The 22,058-nt window shown below is 39.6% G+C and overlaps 1 protein-coding gene across 6 annotated transcripts in view; it reads left to right on the top strand.

The window, feature by feature from the left end:
* MTHFD2L (methylenetetrahydrofolate dehydrogenase (NADP+ dependent) 2 like) overlaps nt 1-22,058 on the top strand; it is a 147,701-nt gene that overhangs the window by 111,309 nt on the left and 14,334 nt on the right. For all 6 annotated transcript variants that reach the window (XR_009540296.1, XR_009540297.1, XM_060148040.1 and 3 more), the window contains one exon: nt 5,562-5,687. Coding sequence is in view for 4 of the 6 variants with exons in the window: in XM_060148040.1 (XP_060004023.1) it covers nt 5,562-5,687 (126 nt within the window). In the remaining 2 variants the exon portion in view is untranslated. The remainder of the gene's footprint in view (nt 1-5,561; nt 5,688-22,058) is intronic.

Below are 22,058 nucleotides of genomic sequence, written 5' to 3'. Positions count from 1 at the left end.
AGAGACACTTTCTCAATTTTTCAGTCCTCAGGGTCATTTTGAGGAATGGATTTATCCAGCTTACTCCCATCCCCTCCCTGTGAACTCTTCCCTTATAGATATACAGAAAAAGATGACAGCGACAGAGACAAATTGTGCTGTAAGTAATAACACTGATTTCCACCAAGGACAAAAGTTATTTAACTGAACAAATAATCAAAGGATTCCTAAAATGAATTTCTTATTTAAAGAAGACAAAATAAACTCAGCATTTGAGGAGCTTTAATGAAAAGAAATCAGAGTTTGGACTCAATGCAAAACTTACCTCATCATCCCAGTCACAGAGGCCAGCAGCTCCCTTTACCAGCAAGAGGCTCAAGGGACCACAGAGGCAACCATGGTTTCCAAGTTGAGGTCCTGGACCATGGCCAAGAGAAGTTCTTGACTAGATTTTCACAGGTCCCCAGTATTGTTGAATACTTGGCTTCTCCCAAATATCACCCAAACAATCCATTGATAAGACAAATCTGAGTTTAGGTTACAGAAGCATGGGAGAACACTGTCTTGACAGTCGCATAGGAGCAGTGGTATGCTGGAGCTAGCTTCTATCAGCCTGTGAAGGATCCTGAACATCTCTTCCCAATTCTATGTTCAGTGATGTCACCTCAGTAGCTTGAAGTCAGCCATGGTAGGAGTACGTATACCACAGAGATCATCAAATTCCACAAATCAGGGATTCCCCCCCCCGCCCCCCGCAGGGAGCCACTTTACCTTAGTAACATCTGGGGTGTGGAAGCAAAGTTGGGATATTTAAGAGATGTTGAAGTTTGTTTTAAGGCAAGTCTCTTAATGTGAAAGTTTGATTAGGATTAGGTAAGGATCATAATATAAAAGTTTAGGATTGGCAGACACAACAAGGAGAGAATTTAATTAAAGCAAGGATTTCCAAGAGTCTTGAAAATTTTGATACTATCTGTTGAAAAGTCAAACAGTTTGATGTTAATTAAAATGAGTCTTTCAATATGTTCTTGAGACAATAAAATTACTTGAAACTTTTATCTTTCTGAGCAAGATAAAAGTCATGGAATAATAAAGTCATGTTGATGAAGACAGTGAAATAGTAAAATCATATTAATGTATACAGTAAGCTATGTGGGTGTGGATGGTTTCAGTTCTCACATATAATGCTTGAGCCTTCAAATTATATAAGAATTAAGGATAGGTTTCTATGGAATTATCACATCAAAAAAAAAAAAGCTCATAGGAAATGTTCACTTGAAGGTACTATTCATTTTCAACTTTAACAAAAAGCAAAAAATTTTTTTTCTGACTTCACATTCTACTGGTATCTAATGTCTTTTCTTTTCCAAATATATAAATAGTTTTTAATGATATTTCACTTTTATCAAACGATAATTTAAATATGTTGCAATTGTATATTTGGGGAAATAAATACATCATGTCTAAGAAATTTCTTTTCAGTGTCCTTAAAGACACAATTAATGAGCAACTTTACACGTCCAAGCATTTGTCTCTAGAAGACAACAATATAAGTGGACAACTTAGAGTATTTAACATATCTGAAGTAGACATCATACATGCCTATTCGTTATCATTTCAACTAAGTACAATTTGCATTATTTCTTTCTTTTCTTTAGTAGAATAAAAGGTCAGAAGTCTACAAGGGTTCAGAAATGAATGTTAAAGAAGAAAGAAAAAAATTTTTTAATATTTTTCTAGACAAAAGAGAATGTTTAAATCATAGAACTGGAAAGCCTCATTAACCTTACCAATTCAATCTCTTCCTTACCCTATTGTGAATATTTCTAATGAGGAATAAGGACAGTATTTCTCTTTGTGGCTTATTTTATTACTCTTAAAATTCTCTATATTGAGCTAAAATCTATTCCCTTCCTTTGTCCCTTCATTCTTCCTTCTGAAAATATACAAAGTAAATCTACTCCCTATTCAGTTTAACATATTGGAGACATTGCCGCAATTATTGGGTTTTGATTGTTTTTAGTTTTTTTGGTTTTCTTCCCCTGAGATAGGCAGCCTGAGTTTATTCAACCATTCCTCTATTTCAGAGATATTCGGCGTGTGGACCAGTACTGATCCATGACTTTTTCTTACCCTCTGGGAACTATAATCATAGGTCCACAACAAGATAAAGAAATGTGGCAGAATATAAGTCAACATACTGCTTTCTTCATTGAAAAAGTCTTGCTATGAAAAAATAAAGCTAGCTGAATTCAACAGCTTGTTTAGTGAAACAGTTGCTTTACATTGTGGCACAAGCTTTTTCATCTTATCAAAGACTGACGGTAAACAGTTGAACCAGTTAATTTGATAGCACTGGCTCCATATGACATGATTTCTAGATCCATTCTAATCGTTCTTCTCTAGATCAGCCTCTAGAATACAACCAACATTTCCAGAGAGAATCTGCTGAAAATATAGTGGAAAACATTACATCCCTGTATCTGGACACTATTTGTCTTAGCATAGCCTAATAGTTTTTAATGAGTTTTTAATCAAGTAAAGCAACTGATCAGAATTGTACATGTAACCCCTTTCTAATTCTTATTGCTGTTTATAGTCCATTATTCCAAAGTGGCTACCTATTAGCTATTCTATCCAATTTTGTGTCATTTGCTAATATGGGCTATGCAGCTTTAGCTGTGTAAAAAACAAAAAACAAAAAAAACCCCAAACTCAGTCACTTTAAAACAACCACCTTTTAAAAAAAATGTCTCATGAGTCTGGTTCGGCTGGTCAATTATGGTGACCTTGGCTCATTTCTTCTGACCTTGACTTGGCTTGTTCAAGCATCTGCCTTCAGCTGGTGGTTGGCTAGTTGACTGATTGAAAATGGCCTCCACTGAAACAACTCAGCTCTCTTCACAGGATTTGAACCTGCCAGTTGGTTAGCTTGTACTTGTTCTCAGGCTATGACAGGGTTCCAAAAAAGACAGGAAGCACACGAGACCTCTGTGAGGATCAGTCCCATCTCTGCCATAAAGTAAAGCAGGGAAAGGTGGAAAATGGACCTGGAGGAAGACAAAGATAAAGCAAACATTATAATGCCAGTGTGTTCTTCGAAGTTCTTCATACAAAATTTGAAAATGGCACTGAAAAATAGTTTTCATGGAAGGCCTCAATAGACCTTTTTAACGGATGCATTGATAAACCATTTCAGAATATGTTATTTAAACAGTCATGACTGTACCAATGAGAGCTTTTATACAGCCCACATTTTTCCGTCATGTTAATAAGGGTTCAGTGAAAAATTCTGTCAAATGTGATGCTGCAGTTCAGAAATCATCATAGTTTTCTGAACATAAATGATCATCACTGCATTATTTATAATAGCAAAATATTGGAAAGAGTGTGCAGGAATGAATGACTTATGGTAATTCATATAATAAATTATTTCATGTAGTTTTAAAATTTCAAATAATTGATAAAATAGGAAAAAGCTCACAATTTAATTTTAATGCAAAGTGGTAAGATATACAATGAAGCATGGTGCAAAAAAATTACAGGCTTTTATATCTAATGTAGAAGTATTTTGAAATCCTAGAAAGAAATACAATAAAAATATACTTCTTGTCTTTGGATGGCAAGATTATAATGATTTTTGTTTTACTCTTAAACTTTTAAATATTTTTCAGATTTTCTGCAATGGACATATGTAACATCATCATCAGAAAAAAATGCACTCAGGTTTTTTCTGTTTTGTAATTTTCCTGGGAATTAAAATCAAGCTCACATTCCCCTCTTTTCTGAAAATTGTGCACTTGACCATTCCCAGTTGATATTTTCTGAGATATTGTACTGAACAATTCTAATTAGGAGGGAGATCTGGATCTTTCTCAAAAGCATAGTAGCTGGATTTTAATAACTATTTCATCAACATTTTGATTTTAAAAATATTTCCTGCAGTCATAATCAATTATGGTTTCTTTTTCTATTGAATGCCAAGAAGAAACAGGATTTTATGACTATCTTTAGAGCAATACTCAATATCGATGCTAGAACTGGTAAAAAGGAAGAAGTTCTATGGGATAGGATAGGAAAGCAAGAGAAAAAATATATCTCAAACATTGATGCCATCTTGGTTGTATCATTATGTGGCTGAGGAACCTATCAGCTAGCTACAACTATTTTGGCACTGTTTCTTTATAGCCTTTCAGTTCTTACTAGTAGTAAAAATCATATGCCACAAGGTGACATTTAAACCATCTGGAATGCTTAAATGAATATTCAGATGCTAGAAGAAAGCGTCTGCCAACACAACAACAGGTAACCCTTTTCCAGCAAGGGATGTAGCAAGTGAAAGTGAGTAAATCACCGACCAGACAAAATGTCCACCAGAGGCATTCTGGTGGAGTAAAGATGGACACTCAAATTCTTTGATTCTCCTCCCACTGAGAAATGGCATCTCCATCCCTCCTTTTAAATCTAAGTGGATTCTGTCACTGCCTGCCCAATAGAATATGACAGAAGTGACACTGTGCCAGTTTCCAGGTTCCAGTCTTAAGTGACGGGCGCCTTCTGTTTCCTATCACTTGGAACACTCACTCTTGGAAGCCAGCTGCCAGGTTGTGAGAAGCCCACGCTGCATGGAGAGGCCACACCCACGTGCTCCATTGGACAGCCCCCGCTGAGCTCAGCCACCATGAGCATCAGCCGTAGCCCTGCGAGTGCGCCACCTGGGACAACCAGCTGCATCACAGCTTTAGATGACTTCAGCCGCAGCCACAAGAAGATCCATCCAGCTGAGCTCAGTCAACTCACACAGCTGTGGAACATAATAATTAGTTGTTGTTTTAAGACACGAAGTTTGGGAATGGTTTGTTAATTTATAACAAAAAAAAATTGGAACACTAGCCATTGTTAGCTGGTACTGTTGTGCCTGAAATAAAATTTGAAAAGAGTTATAAAATATAGATGATGACATAACATCTCTGTAGAGCTATCTTTCAAACTTGAATGGAGAAATAGTGAGTAGAACTGACTGTTTCTTACACCATTCCAAGTCATATACAGACATAATGAATCAAAGAAACCAAGAAAAAAATAAATATAAAGCTCAAGATAGCCTTTCATGTTTGGAGTGGATGAGATAATACTTTGTATTCAGCACTTTACAGTTTACCACAACCCTGAGGAATATGAATTATTAGCATTTTCACTTTTTTTCTTTTTATCCTTCCTCCCTCCCTCTCTTCCTTCTCTCCACCTCCATCTTCCAAGTTGTTTTCACTCCACTCACCCTCAGCAGGAGCCTGTTTCATCTCCATAATCTTCCCATGCTATTTATAGTACGTGAAATACAAAAGGATGCTGCTCAAGTGGGTGTCCATTTGGAGAAATGCTTTGGTAAGAAATTGCTTTGGTAAGCAGTCTCTAAGGTGAAAGGGTAAATCCTGGCAGGATTTCACCCAGAGATGCCCCCATGTGCTACCTTTCCATGACAATAAAAACATTAGATGTATAAACTAATGTATAAATTTTGTTATACTCAAGGACAAAGCTTAAGTATTTTCCAGTGTTTTACCACTCTGTTTTGCTTTCAGGTATTCCAAAGTTGATTACATCTGATATGGTTAAAGAAGGTGCTGCTGTAATTGATGTGGGTATCAACTATGTCCATGACCCAATGACAGGAAAGACAAAATTAGTTGGAGACGTGGACTTTGAAGGTAGTAAACTATATCTCTCTTTTTTTTTTAATTTATTTTTTTTATTTTTTTATTTTTTTAACTACATCTCTTTTGATAAGTGAAGAAAAACAAAGATTCTATGCTGCATGTTTTGATAGTAGAAAGAGAAACTTTCCCTTCGATTGGGGCATTATTATCAACGATTACATTAATCTTTCCTCTGAGGGAAAAGAGTTTAATGACAATTACATATTTCCTTCCTTCCTTCTGCCTGACTTCCTTCCTTCACTGCTTTCTTCCTATCTTCCTTCCCCCTTTCTTTCAGCCCTTGCTTCTATCCTTCCCTTCCTCCTTTCCCTCCTTGGGAGAAAAATATAATTGTACCATGATTATTTCGTTTTAAGATGAAATTCCTTATAGTGCATTTTTTTAATGAAACAATTCAGCCGGCCTTTTATAGTGAGCATTATTTTGACTTTTGGGAGTGTGTCTCTATACTTCATCATCCATGCTCTATACTCAGCCATTCACTCTCGGAGCGAGAAGACATCTTAGGATGTGTTTGCTAACTCTATATTTCAGATCTAGACAGTTACCTGGATAATTCAAGTCAACATTCTTCTCTTGTGTTTTAAAGAGGATGAGAAAAAGGAGCTAGGCTAACATTTCCATGGCCAGTGAAGGAGATAAAGCACCCATTGTGTAGTAATAAAAAAATTTCCAACCCGATGCTGTATCTCTACAGATGAGGAAACCAACTGCAAGATAGATATATTTTTAGGTGCCTGATCCCCCAATCCAATTTTACTTCCAATATCTTTGTCAGATACTTACCTGCATTCAGGTTTTCAGTATAGTCTAGGAATCTTAGATGTCTAATACTACAGGCATATAATAAAGTGGAGATATTTTCATATTAGAAATATTTTATATATTCGATTGATCATTCTGGCCAAAAAATCAGGGCCATGCGAGAACTTCCTTAAGTTATAGGTGTGTCTTTATAGACAAATTGAAAGGAACAATGGTGCTCTTTCTAAAATAATTCAAATTTTACATTTTCTCTTGGAATCTAGTCATCAGCTGATGGTTTGCCTGAGTCCTAGCATGGTGTGGAATACAAATGAATATGCAGGGACTCAGAAGTGTCCTCTGAGTAAGGTATTGGCCCCATGTATGTGAGAATCCAGGGTGCGTCAGGGACCAGGTTCAGGTAGGCAAGGTGAGCCTGGTGCTAAAAAGAAAAGAAAAAAAAAAAGAAAACCTGAGAACAAAATACTCTGGGGACAGAATGGTGAAGAGAGCAAAGTACAGATGGACCTTATCATCTGCTGCCCTCATAGGCTGTCATTCGCAGGGCGCTGCCAGCCTGGCAGGGTGGCTCTCCAAGTGAACATGCGTGTCTGTCTGTATGTGTGTGTGTTATGTGTACGTGTTGAACTCTTTAGGAAATGACCTTTTTTCTTTATTTCATTTTTTCATGTTCAATCACTAATGTCAGATGTCAATAATATATCTGAATTTCTCAACTTGAAAGAGTAAGGGTACATTTCATTTTAAAATGTATTTTATTTCTGACCTTATTTCTTATTCTTTTGCACTGTCGTTCTGCTTCATGATTACATTTTAGTTACCAGGTTTATTGCAAAATCGCCACACACTTATGATGCACCCAGATGGCACAGACAGCACATAATAACCAGCTCGAGGCAAGAAAAGCAGGGATGTTAACAGCTCACAACCTTGACTGTGCTTGTGGGGTACGCTCACTCAGCAGTTGGCAATGTTTTATAAGACCCTTCTCTTATATGATGTTTCATTGGTCTCAGATCATTTCCATGCATTCTTATGTTTAGCTAAGAATTTTTTTTGCTTGTAAGGGTATTATGAAAACATTAAAAATGAGCATTTTGGGGTGGGTGCACATGCTAAGTCACACATGGATATGCAATCTCTTGGTAGTATCTATTCAATTACATTTCAGTTATGTGTATCTAAGTATATAATGAAACAAAAAAGGAAATGACCACGAGAGACAAAGATATAAGATGAGCAGGAAAGAGCATTGGGCTGGGAGACTGAAGAGATGCTCTTAGACCTAGTATGGCCACCTGATAATTTTGCAACCTTTCTGGCCATCAGTGTTGTTATCAGTTAAATGATAACAGTGTTGGCAACGGCTCCTTCCAGCTCTAACACTTGGTGCATCTTGGACATTCAGCTGAGTGTTACCACATGATTGTGTAAAAACACAGCAACTTTCAGAAAGTCCGGTTTTTCTGACCCTATCATAAATGACGCCCATGTGACTGATAATATTACTCTTGTTGCCCTGCTGGTTTATGGAACCAGAGCCCTAAGGAAGACCTGGACTTGGTAAAGAAAGCCTTGTCGGTGAGGCCATGACTCAGCCACCCAGAGGAGCACGCAAGTGATAGGTTTTGACATGCTGCTCTTCAGGTCGTTGATCAGGACTTAACTTGAGGTGTGGGATGATCCTGCAGCTGAGAGGGAGGAGCTTTCACGTGGGTTCTGATGCAAAACTTACAGGTAGTGTTTGGCTGTAAATTGCCACAGGGAGTGTGGCTGCTTTGTGAGTATCAGTGAAAGTTTCACTACAACCATAGCCAAGACAGATAAAACAGATACAGGTAAAATCCAGTGCTGAAGTAACTTGTCCTTGCAGAAATCTTTAGCTCACTAATAAAGGAAACAACATGGCCTATTTCAAGTAGATTACTTTGATGGGAATGATTTTTAAAGAAAGATTTCATCCATGACCTCATTTGGGCACTGTTGGAAATATGTAAATAACTGCAAATTATTTTACAAATTCAATGATTTATAAAGCCAGGAGTCATTTAATCTATTTTATTTCTAAGAAAATATAGATGCCTATTTGTATTCTTCTTCATTATTAGATATTTTAGCTTCAATTTTAAATCAGTCTTCTCTCTAAGAAGAGTGATACTTTATATCAAATACAACATGAAGATTACATCACCCTTACTACAGTTCTTGACAAAAGGAAATAAAAAAACACCCTAAATATTTCCTTTTGACTTTAAGGACAGGTTTTTTGTTTTGGTTGAGATATAATTTCCTCTAGACCACCTCTTCCTTCACCTGCTAGGGTTTCCTGCTCTTATTTCCTGCTCTCATAGCTAGTGTTTCTGTAGTGCTTACAGTGTGCTAGGTATTGTTCTCAGGCTTTTACATATGATAACCCTATAACCCTATGATAACCCTATCATTTTATATATGATAACCCTATAATTGTTTAATGTTGATTCAGTTATTATGACAACCCTATAAGGTAGGTATTGTTATGCCAACTACAAATTGGCACTTGCCATCTGCCTCTAAAGGATTAAATCAAGAGCTGCTGCAGTTGCTGACCTTCAACACCCCCTGAGAGGAGTTCAGGGTGGAGATCAGGAATGAGGCACTCTGTACTCTGGGAAAAACTGGCAGAACAGGTCTTCAGATAGAGATTTGCAGGAGAAGATTTTATGAGCCCAATTCTTGCATCTCCTCGTATCTAGAGAAGCACTAAAACCCTTCATGGTGATGCCTGCTCGTGACTAGCAGTAACCTTCACGAGACTGACAGCGACCTTCTGCAAACAATATGTGCTTGATTGCATGTACTACCCCTTCACCAGAATCACTGACCTTCCCCCCCTACCTCTTTAAATCAGTTTCTCAGAGCTTTCCGAAATTCTGTCTCCTGGGCTATAGTCCTCATTTTGCCCCAAATAAAACTTAACTCACAACTCTCACGTTGTTTATTTTTTTTTCAGTTGACAGTTATTATGCCGCACTTTGCAGAGGCACACAAAGCCTGGGCATCTTGCCTGAGAGGACATAGCACAGGGGGCACTGTGGGTTTGTAGCCACTCATCATTTTTACCCTCTATTTTCTCGACTATCCTATATTTCACTTGGTTAATACTTTCCTTTCAGGACGTTGAATTATTTCTTTTATCCCCCGCCCACCTTATGTATAATAGCAGGTTTTAAAGTGCCTAAACAACAGTATTGGTGTACAACAGTCCTCACTTTGCATGGTTCTGATATACACAAATTTCAATGACCACGGATTAGCTAAATAACACCAGTCCCCCAATAGAGTGATGTGAATTTCAGTTAGTAATTGCATCAAGTGCAAACTTCTCTGCTAGCTCTTTGGGGCACACATCATTATGTCAGTAACAAATGTGCATCATGATCTGTGACCAATCATACCACTTCTTTCAAAGTCTGTGGGCGATTGGTCATGGCACATCTGTTATTCAGTTCAGACAGCAAAGTGTGTAGTTCTGTTGACTGTGAAAAACCACGTAACATTTTGCAAAAATAGATCATGCAAAGAGAGAATTGCCAGCAAAGAAATGAAAAGTGATAATTCTGAAAGTGAAATTTGAAATAGCTGACCATGGGATGTTGACAGTGCCACTGTCTGCCATTTGAGACTCTAGATATACAGCCAGATGAACTTATCGACATAAATGAGGAAAGTGGTTGTTACTGAAAGGATGACAGTGTCCCAGAGGAAGTGACACTGGCATAAAACTCTACATTAAAGGAACTCTCAGAGATATTTCATGACATAAGAAAGGGCAAAGACAAAATGTTGGAAGTGGATCCAAACTTAGAAAGGAATCTGACAATTCATCAAGTCATAAAAGAGGTGCTAGCTCTGTGTTATAAGGTATACGACCAGGGGAAGAGAAGCAGTATTCAAACTACTCTTCATAAGATTTTTACAAATAAAGAAAACACTTGGATTCTCAATGTTTCTAATGTTTAAATTATGGTATAATAAATAAATACTAGTTTTACTATAATTTTCAATTCTCTACACATTTACAAACCACAGTAAGAGAGTTTTTTAGTGTTTTGACAAAAAATTTTTAAAGGTCGTTGAGCAAATGTAATATCCCCCCATTGATTATTAAGATTACATGGCACTGTTTCAGCTTGCACAGTCATTTTTATGATCTTACATTACTGTAAAAAGTGAGCCCTCCCTGCATTTATCTCTATGTTCAATAAAATTCATGAAATTAGTGGTCATATAGTTCAAATTCATATCCACTGTCATAATCACCTCTACTACACGATTATTCAATTGTGTTTGATTACAGTTTCTCAGTATTACTACCCATGGAGGTTATTCAGTGTTGGAGGCATTGTTTGCTTAGCACCTTTTCTAGGAAATCCACACTCGTGCTTTTGCTCAAAATAGATCCAAGTTAGGCCTCTGTGCAACACCATTCCTCTCTGGGTGCTCTGAGGAATTAATAAAGCCTTAAAGTTATGACTAAAGTGCTATCTTGTTTTGTATTGAACCTCAGTTATAGAACTCAAGATAGCTCATCATTGCTTCCAGCATCTGACAGGTGCTTACTGCTACCTTTCAATTACTTGAACATGCCTCCCCTCTTCAATTTAAGACATTACAAGAAGAAACGGTATTTGAAAACATCAGTGATAAGATCACTGGGTATGTTGAAAAATTGTTTTTCATTACAAACAATCATAAAATAAATAATCTTCTGAAAACCTTAAATTTGCTAATATAGATTTAAAACAAAACAAAACAATGAGGCATACCCACTTTCACTTGGAATTTCTTTTAATCATTTTGGTTGGTAGCTTTGAAAGGAAATTCATACATTCCTAACAAAGAAGGCTGTATTCTCATGAAACAGAAATAAGAGATGATGTGGTATGAGGTGTAAACTGCTTCTTCTGAATAATGAGCTGGAAAACAGTCTATGGGCCAGGACTCAGAAGCGCATAATTACAATGCTTTTATAACAGCCATTCACTGAATGGATTTGGTCAGCTGAACAATCTAATTAATGACTTCCTATGCTGTTACTTCAGCTAAGCTTGTTCACATTGGTGAACAGTCATATGCCTCATTTACACCTTGTAGATAACACACAGATATGTCTGTGGAAGCTTCAATAGCTTTGCTTCAGTTTTGTGATGAATTCTGCAGGGACTGAGGTGGAACGAAAGGAACTGAAATGTCTGCTCTGTATTTCCGCCCATCTCTCTTCCTTGTCTTCAATTCTTCCATCCCTGACCGCTCTGCTCCACTTACTGGTCTGTAAGAAAGCAGGGAGTAAGACAATGCTGGGAAGAACTGGTGAGAAGAAAGCAAAGAGATGGGCAGGAGGAACAGTGTGTAGCACTTTTCTCAGAATCAGAATAGGCGGGGTTAATGTCTAAGCATGATTCTCTTTGCTGACTTAAACTTATAGGATAGTAAATAGAAATTATAGAGGTAAGTCTAAAGGTACATATATTGTTAATGGAACTGATTTAAATTATCAGAATAAAGAAGCCACGTTTGATGTGTCTAATCCTCTAACACAACCAATAGTTTTTTTTATAACTACAGTTGCTTCTGGACATTTTGTGTATGCATATTTTACATACTTTGAGGAATATATGACTTATGCACTTAAATTTTTATCAGTCATTTTCCATGCTGAGGTCCTAGTTCATGGTTATGTTCAGTGAATATATCATGGTTTGCCTCGCTCCTTCTCTCTTGTGAAATGCTTGTTTCCCTTTTTTCCCCCTCTAAGTATTATACTAGAGTATAGCTTAAGCTGCTATAGCAAAGGGACACCAAAATACATGAACTCAACAGAATAGTTTAGTTCATTCTCATAAAAGTCCAGAGTTAGGCAGACAATCAGCTCTGCTTCACTCAGGGATACTGGTTTCATCCATCTTACTTTTTATATTAGTTTGACAGAACTGCCGTAACTAAGTACCACAGACTGCGTGGCTTAAACGACAGAAATTTATTTCACATAATTCTGGAGGCTAGAAGTCAGAAATCAAGGTGTGGCCAGGGTTATTTCTTCTAATGCCTCTCTCCTTGGCTTATAGGTGATCATCTTCTCCCTGTATCTTCACATCATCTTCCTTCTGTACATGCCTATGTCCAAATTTCCTTTCTTATAAGGACACCAGTCATATTGGATGAAGGCCTACACCAATGGCCTTGTTTTAACTTAATTACCTCTTGAAAGACCCTCTCTCCAAATACAGTGACATTCTGAGGTACTGAGGTTGACTTCAACGTATGAATTTTGGGGGGACACCATTCAGCCCGTAACACTATTCCACTTGAGCATTGTTATCCACACAGCTGAATTGCCTCCTCATCCGTGGTTCCTTCCATGGAGGTGAAAGAGAGACGAAGGCAAGTGACTTCACTTTTGAGGAAATTGAACTGGAAGATGCACGTATCATTTCTGCTAGCATCCTATTGACCTGAACATAGTCACATGGCTGCTCCTATGTGGGAGTAAAAAAGATGTGGAATCTATAGTCTCTAGATGGGCACCATATTGGGTGAATGACAATCCATTCTGTATATAAGAACTTGAAGACCAATCTCTTACTTGGGGAAAAAAAAGATTTCTTCATCCAGCATCCATATACCATTCAGTCTATCCTAAATTCTTTCTGTTATGAAAACCTCAGGGACAATCTCATCATCATCTGCTTGCTTTTCAGTCAGTTTCAAAGCATGAGCTGCTTGGTTTTTCCCTAGGGGGTTAGTGGATGCCTAGTGTCAGGAAGTTATGTCTTGACTCAGTTCTTACAGGATTAACTCTGATCTCTCTGTAGGTAAAGGATATGTAGATTTGCAACAGAATGTGTATAGTCAGGATAGCCTCATCAAACTATCTGGTTCTAACTACACTCATTTTTATTATTCAATCATTGGTAGAGACTAGACACTTTTTGACTACTTCATGCAATGTCAAAAATTATATCAAGACCTTTTGGGGCTTCCATTTTTCATAACTCCACCTTTACTGACCTTATTTTCAGGCTCTTGATTATTACTGATGTCTTCAGTAGCCCTTCTAATTCACTAGGCTATACTTTTTATTGAAGTGTATGTCATGCAATATGTCCAGAAGTTGGAAAAATAACAAAGGGAGCAGGTCAGGAGATAGTCCTTGGCCCAGGGACCATCTCCAACATGTCCTGAGAAGGAAAGGCCCATGACTTACTACTTATTTTGACTGGTAAGAAAGAGAAACCTACAAAGTGAGATGTGGCAGGAGAGCAGGAGGCCTTCAGGGTGGTATGCTGGGAGGAAAGCCAGGTGGCTCAGGTCCACAAGCTTCCCTCTGCCCCTGCTGGTCTCACAGTGGCACACAAACTGAGAAAGGGCTCCCAGAGTGTCCCAGGCCAGGTTAAGGGTAAAGCTGGGACACCAGATAAATGGGATAGCAACAGAGATTTGGTTAGCCAAGGCTGAATTGGGCCATGTCAGCCAAGAGGTGGGCAGGGGGCCACAGTGTAGGGGTCTGACTCAGACTCAGGGCCCCCGGCCTCAGGAGATGGAGCTATTGCCATAGCCACGAGGCTCTTCTGAAGACCAAGGGCCAGGCCTGGGCATAGCCTACAGAGACCCCAGTCGTGGGGGCAATGGTACTTTAAGGCAGCCTGAGTCGAGAAGGCCTGGGTCATACTTGTAGGAACTGGGGACAAGCCTATGAGAAAGCTCTTGGCTACTGTTCCTGGGGCCCAGGGCTGCACAGGGTCCCAAAGACCCATGTTTCTCCTGGTTCACGTGTTAAGATTTTTTGCATATGCCCAGCCAGGCAAGGTGAGATACCTGCTGTTAGAACACAGCCTGTGCATATATACCCAGAAGTGGGATTGTTGGATCTATTTTTAATTTTTTTTTTTTTTTTTTTTGCTGTACGTGGGCCTCTCACTGTTGTGGCCTCTCCCGTTGTGGAGCACAGGCTCCAGACACGCAGGCTCAGCGGCCATGGCTCACGGGCCTAGCCGCTCCGCGGCACATGGGATCTTCCTGGACCGGGGCACGAACCCGTGTCCCCTGCATCGGCAGGCGGACTCTCAACCACTGTGCCACCAGGGAAGCCCTCTATTTTTAATTTTTTGAGGAAATCCATCCTGTTTTCAACAGTGGTTGTACCAGTTTACATTCTCACTAACAGTGCACGTGTTCCCTTTTCTCCACATCTTCGCTAAAACTTATTTCTTGTCTTTTTGATAGTAGCCATTCTAACAAGTGTGAGGTGGTATCTCACTGTGGTTTTGCTTTGCATTTCACTGATGATTAGTGATGTTCAGCAATATTTCATGTACCATTGGCCACTTGTATGGTTTCTTTGGGAAAATATCCATTTGGTTCCTTGGCCCATTGTTCTAATTGGGTTGTTTGGGGTTTTTTTTTGCTACTGAGGTGTATGAGTTCTTTATATATTTTGGTTATTAATCCCGTATGCAATATGTGGTTTGCAAATATTTTCACCTATTCTGTAAGTTGCCTTTTCATTTTTTTTTTAAAGAAGATGTGGGTTAGGAGTTTATTAATTTTATTTTATTTATTTTTGCTGTGTTGGGTCTTTGTTTCTATGCGAGGGCTTTCTCTAGTTGTGGCAAGCAGGGGCCATTCTTCATCGCGGTGCACAGGCCTCTCACTGTCGTGGCCTCTCTTGTTGTGGAGCACAGGCTCCAGACGTGCAGGCTCAGTAGTTGTGGCTTACAGGCCCAGTTGCTCCGCGGCATGTGGGATCCTCCCAGACCAGGGCTCGAATCCGTGTCCCCTGCATTAGCAGGCAGATTCTCAACCACTGCGCCACCAGGGAAGCCCTGCCTTTTCATTTTGTTACTTTTTCTGTACTGGAGGTTTTTAGTTTAATGTTGTCCCACTTGTTGATTTTTACTTTCGTTGCTTGTGCTTTGGTGTCATATCCAAAAAATTCTTGCTAAGACCAATGTTAAGGAGCTTCTTCCCTATGTTTTCTTCTGGGAGTTTTATGGTATCAGGTCTTAAATAGACTTGAATCCATTTCAAGTTAATTTTTGTGAGTGCTGTGAGAAAGGCCCCGATTTCATTTTTCTTCATGTGGTTATCCCGTTTTCCTAGCATTGTTTGTTGAAGAGACTATCCTTTTCCCATTGAGTATTCTTGTCTCCCTTGTCAAATATTAGTTGACCCTGTATGTGGGGTTTATTTCCGAGTTCTCAATTCTCTTCCATTGATCTGTGTGTCTATTTTTATGCTGGTACAGTACTGCTTTCATTACTGTAGCTTTGTAATATAGTGTGAAGTCAGGGCATGTGATGCCCCCATCTTTGTTCTCAGCACTGCTTTAGCTACTCAGGGTCTTCTGTGTTTTCATACAAATTTTAGGATTTTTTTTTCTATTTCTGTGAAAAATGCCATTGAAATTTTGGTAGAGATTTAACCAAATATATAAATGGCTTTGGGTAGTATGGACATTTAAAAAATATTAATTCCTCCAGTCCATGAACATGGAATATCTTTCTGTTTATTTGTGTCTTCTTCAATTTCTTTCCTCAAAGTCTTGCAGTTTTCATTGTACAGATCTTTCATTTCCTTGGTTAAGTTTATTCCTAAGTATTTTATTGTTTTATGAAGCTATTGTGAGCAGAATAGTTTCATTATTTCATTTTAAGATATTTCATTGTTATTGTATAGAAACATAACTGATTTCCGTATGTTTATTTTATGAGCAATCCCACTTCTGGTATATATCCAAAGGAAATGAAAATAAGATATCAAAAAGATATGTCATGTTTATTGCAGTTTTATTCACAAAAGATATGGAAATAACCTGTGTCCCTTAATAGATTAATGGATAAAGAAGATGTGATATATATACAATGGAATACTATATAACCATAAGAAGGAAATCCGGCCATTTGCAACAACATGGATAGATCTTGAAGGCGTTATGCTAGTGAGATAAGCCAGACAGAGAAAGAAAATTACTCTATGCTCTCACTTATATGTGGAATCTAAAAAAGCTGAACTCATAGACATAGAGTTGGATGGTGGTTACTAGGGGCTGGGTGGGAGAATTGGGGAGATGTTAAAGGATACAAACTTGCAACTAGAAGATAAATAAGTTCTGAAGATCTAATGCACAGCATAATGATATAGGCAACAATACTACATTATAAACTTCAAACTTGCTAAAAGACCAGTTGTTCTCGCCACAAAAAAAGAAATTATAATTCTGTGACGTGATAAAGGTGTTAACTAAACTTACAGTGGTAATCATATTGCAATATATAAATGTATCAAATTAACAGGTTTGTACACATTAAACTTACACAATGTCAACCATATCTCAATACGTTTTTGTTTAAAAGAACACGGCATGCAGGATCTTAGGTTCGGCCTGAGGCACAGTGCAGGCAGGGATGGGGACAGGGACTCTCATACCTGGGCTTCTGCTCCTCAGTGCCCTGCTCGCCCTTCAGATCCTCCTTTGGGGTCCTGTGTGCTACCCTGCTGGGTACCCTCCTGTGAACAGTCTGGGAAGGCAGTGGGGCCAAGTGCCCTCCTGCGGCTGGGTTAGCTTCACAGGGAGGCAGGACCAGCACCAGCTCACTAAGCTACCAAGGAAAACAGTTTTCATGATGGAGTCTGTGCTTGAACTCGGGGAGGGATTTGTGGATGAAGAGTGGTTGGTCCTAGAGAGGGAGGGAAGAGGGGGTATCTAGCCCAGCCACCCTGGGAAAGTAAGAAGAAAGAGAAGGCCAAACCTTGAGCTGGTCTGTCCATCTACTCCAGGCCTATAACCCACTCGTTTCTTAAACTGCCCCAGGAACGAGACACGTCCAGCCTTGGAGGGGAGACAACAGCTGAGCCCACCCCTGGCAGTGATTTCTCTCTGGCCCACAATTCCCTGCACAGTAGAGGCCTAGGGGTTCTCTGGCCCCTCACAATAACCCTTTCTAAAAAATGCTGAGGAGGACAGTGGGAAGAGGAGGGGCTGCTCAGGGTCCTCTCAGGAATTCCTGGAGGCCAGAGAGGAACTGTGGGATGGGATACAGGAGGGGGTGGGAGATGCTATGCGTCAGGCATTGTCATAGGCACTCGGGATGCAACAGTGACAGAAATAGGCCAGGTCCTTCCCCAAAAGTAGCTTACATTCTGGTTGGAGAAGACAGATAATAAACAAATTATACATATACTATATTAGGCAGCATTTAATGTTACAAAAATAAAACAAGAAAAGGGGGGCTACAGATTTATGGAGTGAGATTGTTTAGAAAGGGTGGTCAGAGAAAGCTAACTGCTGACCTGGACAAAGTGAGGGAGAGAGCCATGTGGATATATGGGGGAGAAACAATCCAGATGCATGGAACAGCACGTGTAAAAACCCTGAGGTGCAGTGTGGCTGCTGGTTTTAATAAGCTGAAGAAGGCCACTGTAACTGGGACAGAATAAATAGGGGGAAGAATGCTCAGATATAAACTCAACGAGGTAGCAGTAGGGGTGCCACATCATGACTGGCCTTACAGACCATGGAAAGGAATTTGAATTTTACTTTAAGTGCAATGGAAAGCCATTGGAGGATTTGGGCCAAAGACATGGTATTTTTGCATTTTAACAGGATAACCCTGGTTTTCTGAATGGCAAATAGACCTTAGAGAAGTGAGGATATAAATTGGGTGCCTGTTAAGAGCCCATTGTAATTATCCAGGTAAGAAATTATCCAAGATGGGGTATGGCCCATGGTGGTAATGGGTGAAAGTATTAAGAGGTAGTTAGATGGTAGATAAAATTTAAAAGGAGAGTTAGAATGGTTGGCTAAATGATTAGATATAAAAGGAAGAGGAGGATTATTTATGACTCTAAGAGTTTTCAAATAGGTAAGAGTGAAGGTACCTGTTCTAGAATCCTTTTGAGATGAGTCTGAAAGGATCAATGAATTTCATCTATTTATGTGTATATAGGGCAGAAAGTGGGAGAAGAAAAAGGGGATCTTTCCATGTGGAGGGAACAGCAGATCAAAGGCAAGGAGGAAAAATTACAAAAGGCCTTATGTACTCAATAATAGGTCCAACATTGTTGAATGAGGAAAGTATGATATTCTTTTTTTTTAAACATCTTTATTGGGGTATAATTGCTTTACAATGGTGTGTTAGTTTCTGCTTTATAACAAAGTGAATCAGTTACACATATACATATGTTCCCATATCTCTTCCCTCTTGCGTCTCCCTCCCTCCCACCCTCCCTATCTCACCCCTCCAGGCGGTCACAAAGCACCGAGCTGATATCCCTGTGCTATGCGGCTGCTTCCCACTAGCTATCTACCTTACTTTTGGTAGTGTATATATGTCCATGCCTCTCTCTCGCTTTGTCACAGCTCACCCTTCCCCCTCCCCATATCCTCAAGTCCGTTCTCCAGTAGGTCTGTGTCTTTATTCCTGTCTTACCCCTAGGTTCTTCATGACATTTTTTTTTTCTTAAATTCCATATATATGTGTTAGTATACGGTATTTGTCTTTCTCTTTCTGACTTACTTCACTCTGTATGACAGACTCTGGGTCTATCCACCTCATTACAAATAGCTCAATTTCGTTTCCTTTTATGGCTGAGTAATATTCCATTGTATACATGTGCCACATCTTCTTTATCCATTCATCCGATGATGGGCACTTAGGTTGTCTCCATCTCTGGGCTATCGTAAATAGAGCTGCGATGAACATTTTGGTACATGACTCTTTTTGAATTATGGTTTTCTCAGGGTATATGCCCAGTAGTGGGATTGCTGGGTCAAATGGTAGTTCTATTTGTAGTTTTTTAAGGAACCTCCATACTGTTCTCCATAGTGGCTCTACCAATTCACAGTCCCACCAGCAGTGCAAGAGTGTTCCCTTTTCTCCACACCCTCTCCAGCATTTATTCTTTCCAGATTTTTTGATGATGGCCATTCTGACTGGTGTGAGATGATATCTCATTGTAGTTTTGATTTGCATTTCTCTAATGATTAATGATGTTGAGCATTCTTTCATGTGTTTTTTGGCAGTCTGTATATCTTCTTTGGAGAAATGTCTATTCAGACCTAGAGACACATACAGACTGAAACTAAGGGGATGATAGTCTAAATAATTGTGATTTGGCCCCGAATAGCTGTAGCTTTACCATGATTTCTTCAAAAGAATCTCCACTGGACAAATCTCTCCTAGAGCAAAAAGAACCCTATAATTTGGGACTCCATCTGGTCAAAATTATTCCTCAAAATTCCAACCCAATAGTCAAAATATGAGGACAGAAGAGGATCTAGAATTACATAGAAGGTACCATTCTTCTGAGAAACTACTATAAAGGAAACTAGTATAAAACTCCCAGAGTGCTTTTTTTTTTTTTTTTTTTTTTTTTTGTGGTACGCGGGCCTCTCACTGTTGTGGCCTCTCCCGTTGTGGAGCACAGGCTCCAGACGCGCAGGCTCCGTGGCCATGGCTCACGGGCCCAGCCGCTCTGCGGCATGTGGGATCTTCCCGGACCGGGGCACGAACCCGTGTCCCCTGCATCGGCAGGCGGACTCTCAACCACTGCGCCACCAGGGAAGCCCTCCCAGAGTGCTTTTAAAGCAGCTTTTCGTCTGTATTTTCTCTTCTTTTACTACAGTTGCTTGCAGGTGTCTTATTTATGCATAGTACTGTACATTCAAAACCTGAGAGTTACCTTTTACTCCATGCTGTTTTTATATTATATACAAGCTTTCATAAAAGATTATGATTTGGAGTTAGGGTGATTTAGGTTTGAATTCTAGCTCTGTTGCTTAAAACAATTACGATCTTGGCAAATCACTTCACCTCTCTGAGACTTGATTTTATCATCTGAAAAACTGAGATAAATAATACCTATCTTATAGAGTTGTTATGAAGATCAAATGAAATAATCACCTCACCTGAGCTAATGTATGTGACTTGCTGAGCATAATACCTGGCAGAAAACAGTGTATGTTTGTGTTTGTGTACATGCACGTTGTTCAGCCTTTCTCTCCATTCCCACTAGAGCAGCAGTCCCCAACTTTTTTGGCACCAGGGACCAGTTCCAGTTTTGTAGAAGACAGTTTTTCCATGGACAAGGGAGGAAGATGGTTCAGGCGGTAACTCAAGCGATGGGGAGCGGCAGATGAAGCTTCACTCACTTGCCCACCGCTCACCTCCTGCTGTGCGGTCTGGTTCCTAACAGGCCATGGACCGGTCTGCGGCCCAGGGATTGGGGACCCCTTCACTAGAGTACTAATCCAGAAAAATGTAACTTCACATTTCAATTATCACCCAGCTCCTCATTACTTTTCTGGCCTCAGCTCTCTTCTGATCAGGTATGTTTTCACCCAGCAGTCATATGAATAACTTTAAAGCACTCATGCTTATCCCCATCTTCTCCAAACTCCTGTAGTAGATCTCAGTCTGCCTCTATTCTTTTTGCTTTTAATCCTATACTACCTTGCACTTTTATTTAGTTGTTCCCTACTAAATTGTATGCCTCTGTAACATAAGCTTCTTGTCCTACATTTCTTTTGTCTCTCCATCCCATACCAGGCCTCAGCCTTCTTAGTCATATCATTGGTCATTTGTATGATCATCCTCGATACTTATAAATCTCTTGTGTCACTCTTACATTACAGAAGCAATTCCTTATAGTTGCCCTAATGGGAACAAAATCTCCCACTCAAGGTGGCATCCAACACATTATTAATCTACAGCAACCCAGATTCAGTAGTGATACATCCATTGAGTCATACATTGATTTGGTCAGCACATATTTCTCACTCAACACACCTTCCAGGTACTAGGGATATAGCCATGCACAGAGAGACAAAGTCCCTGCTCTCACGGAACGTATATTCTCTAGATTATATGTCAAGGTAAGCTTCTTTTGGAAATGGTTTTGGTACTACTTATTCCAAATGTGTGTTCTACAACAGGGGTCCCAACCCCTGGGCTGTGGACTGGTAGCAGTCCTCCGGCCTGTTAGGAACCGGGCCTCACAGCAGGAGGTGAGCGGCGGGCGGGGGAGCGAAGCTTCATCTGCCGCTCCCCATCGCTCCCCATTGCTCACATTACCACCTGAATCATCACCCCCGTTACCACCTGAACCATTCCCCACCCCCACACACATCCCCCACCCTGTGGAAAAATTGTCTTCCACAAAACTGGTCCCTGGTGCCAAAAAGATTGGGGACCGCTGTTCTACAAGATGGGAAAGTAAGAGCATGTTACCAGTTTCTAAGGAAGTAAGACTGTTTTGGAATGACATCACTTTTAGAGAACTATTAATCTGTGATGACATTGTAAAGAACCAGAATTAGACTGGCTCTCTACCAACTCAGCTTCCGTGTTAATCATTTTAATTTGATGATATGTGTCTTAGTCAGTTTGGGCTGCTATAACAAATGACCATAGACTGGGTGGCATAACCAACAAGCATTTATTTCTTACACTTCTGGACACTGGAAGTCCAAGATCAGAGTGTCATCACAGTCAGGTTCTGGTGAGAACCCTTCTGAATTACAGACAGCTAATTTCTCATTGTATCTTCACATGGCACAAA

The sequence above is a fragment of the Lagenorhynchus albirostris genome, chromosome 4, assembly GCF_949774975.1.
Source record: "Lagenorhynchus albirostris chromosome 4, mLagAlb1.1, whole genome shotgun sequence".
Classification (NCBI taxonomy): domain Eukaryota; kingdom Metazoa; phylum Chordata; class Mammalia; order Artiodactyla; family Delphinidae; genus Lagenorhynchus; species Lagenorhynchus albirostris.
Note: the sequence above shows the minus strand (reverse complement) of the source record. Positions and strands in the feature narration are given on the sequence as shown.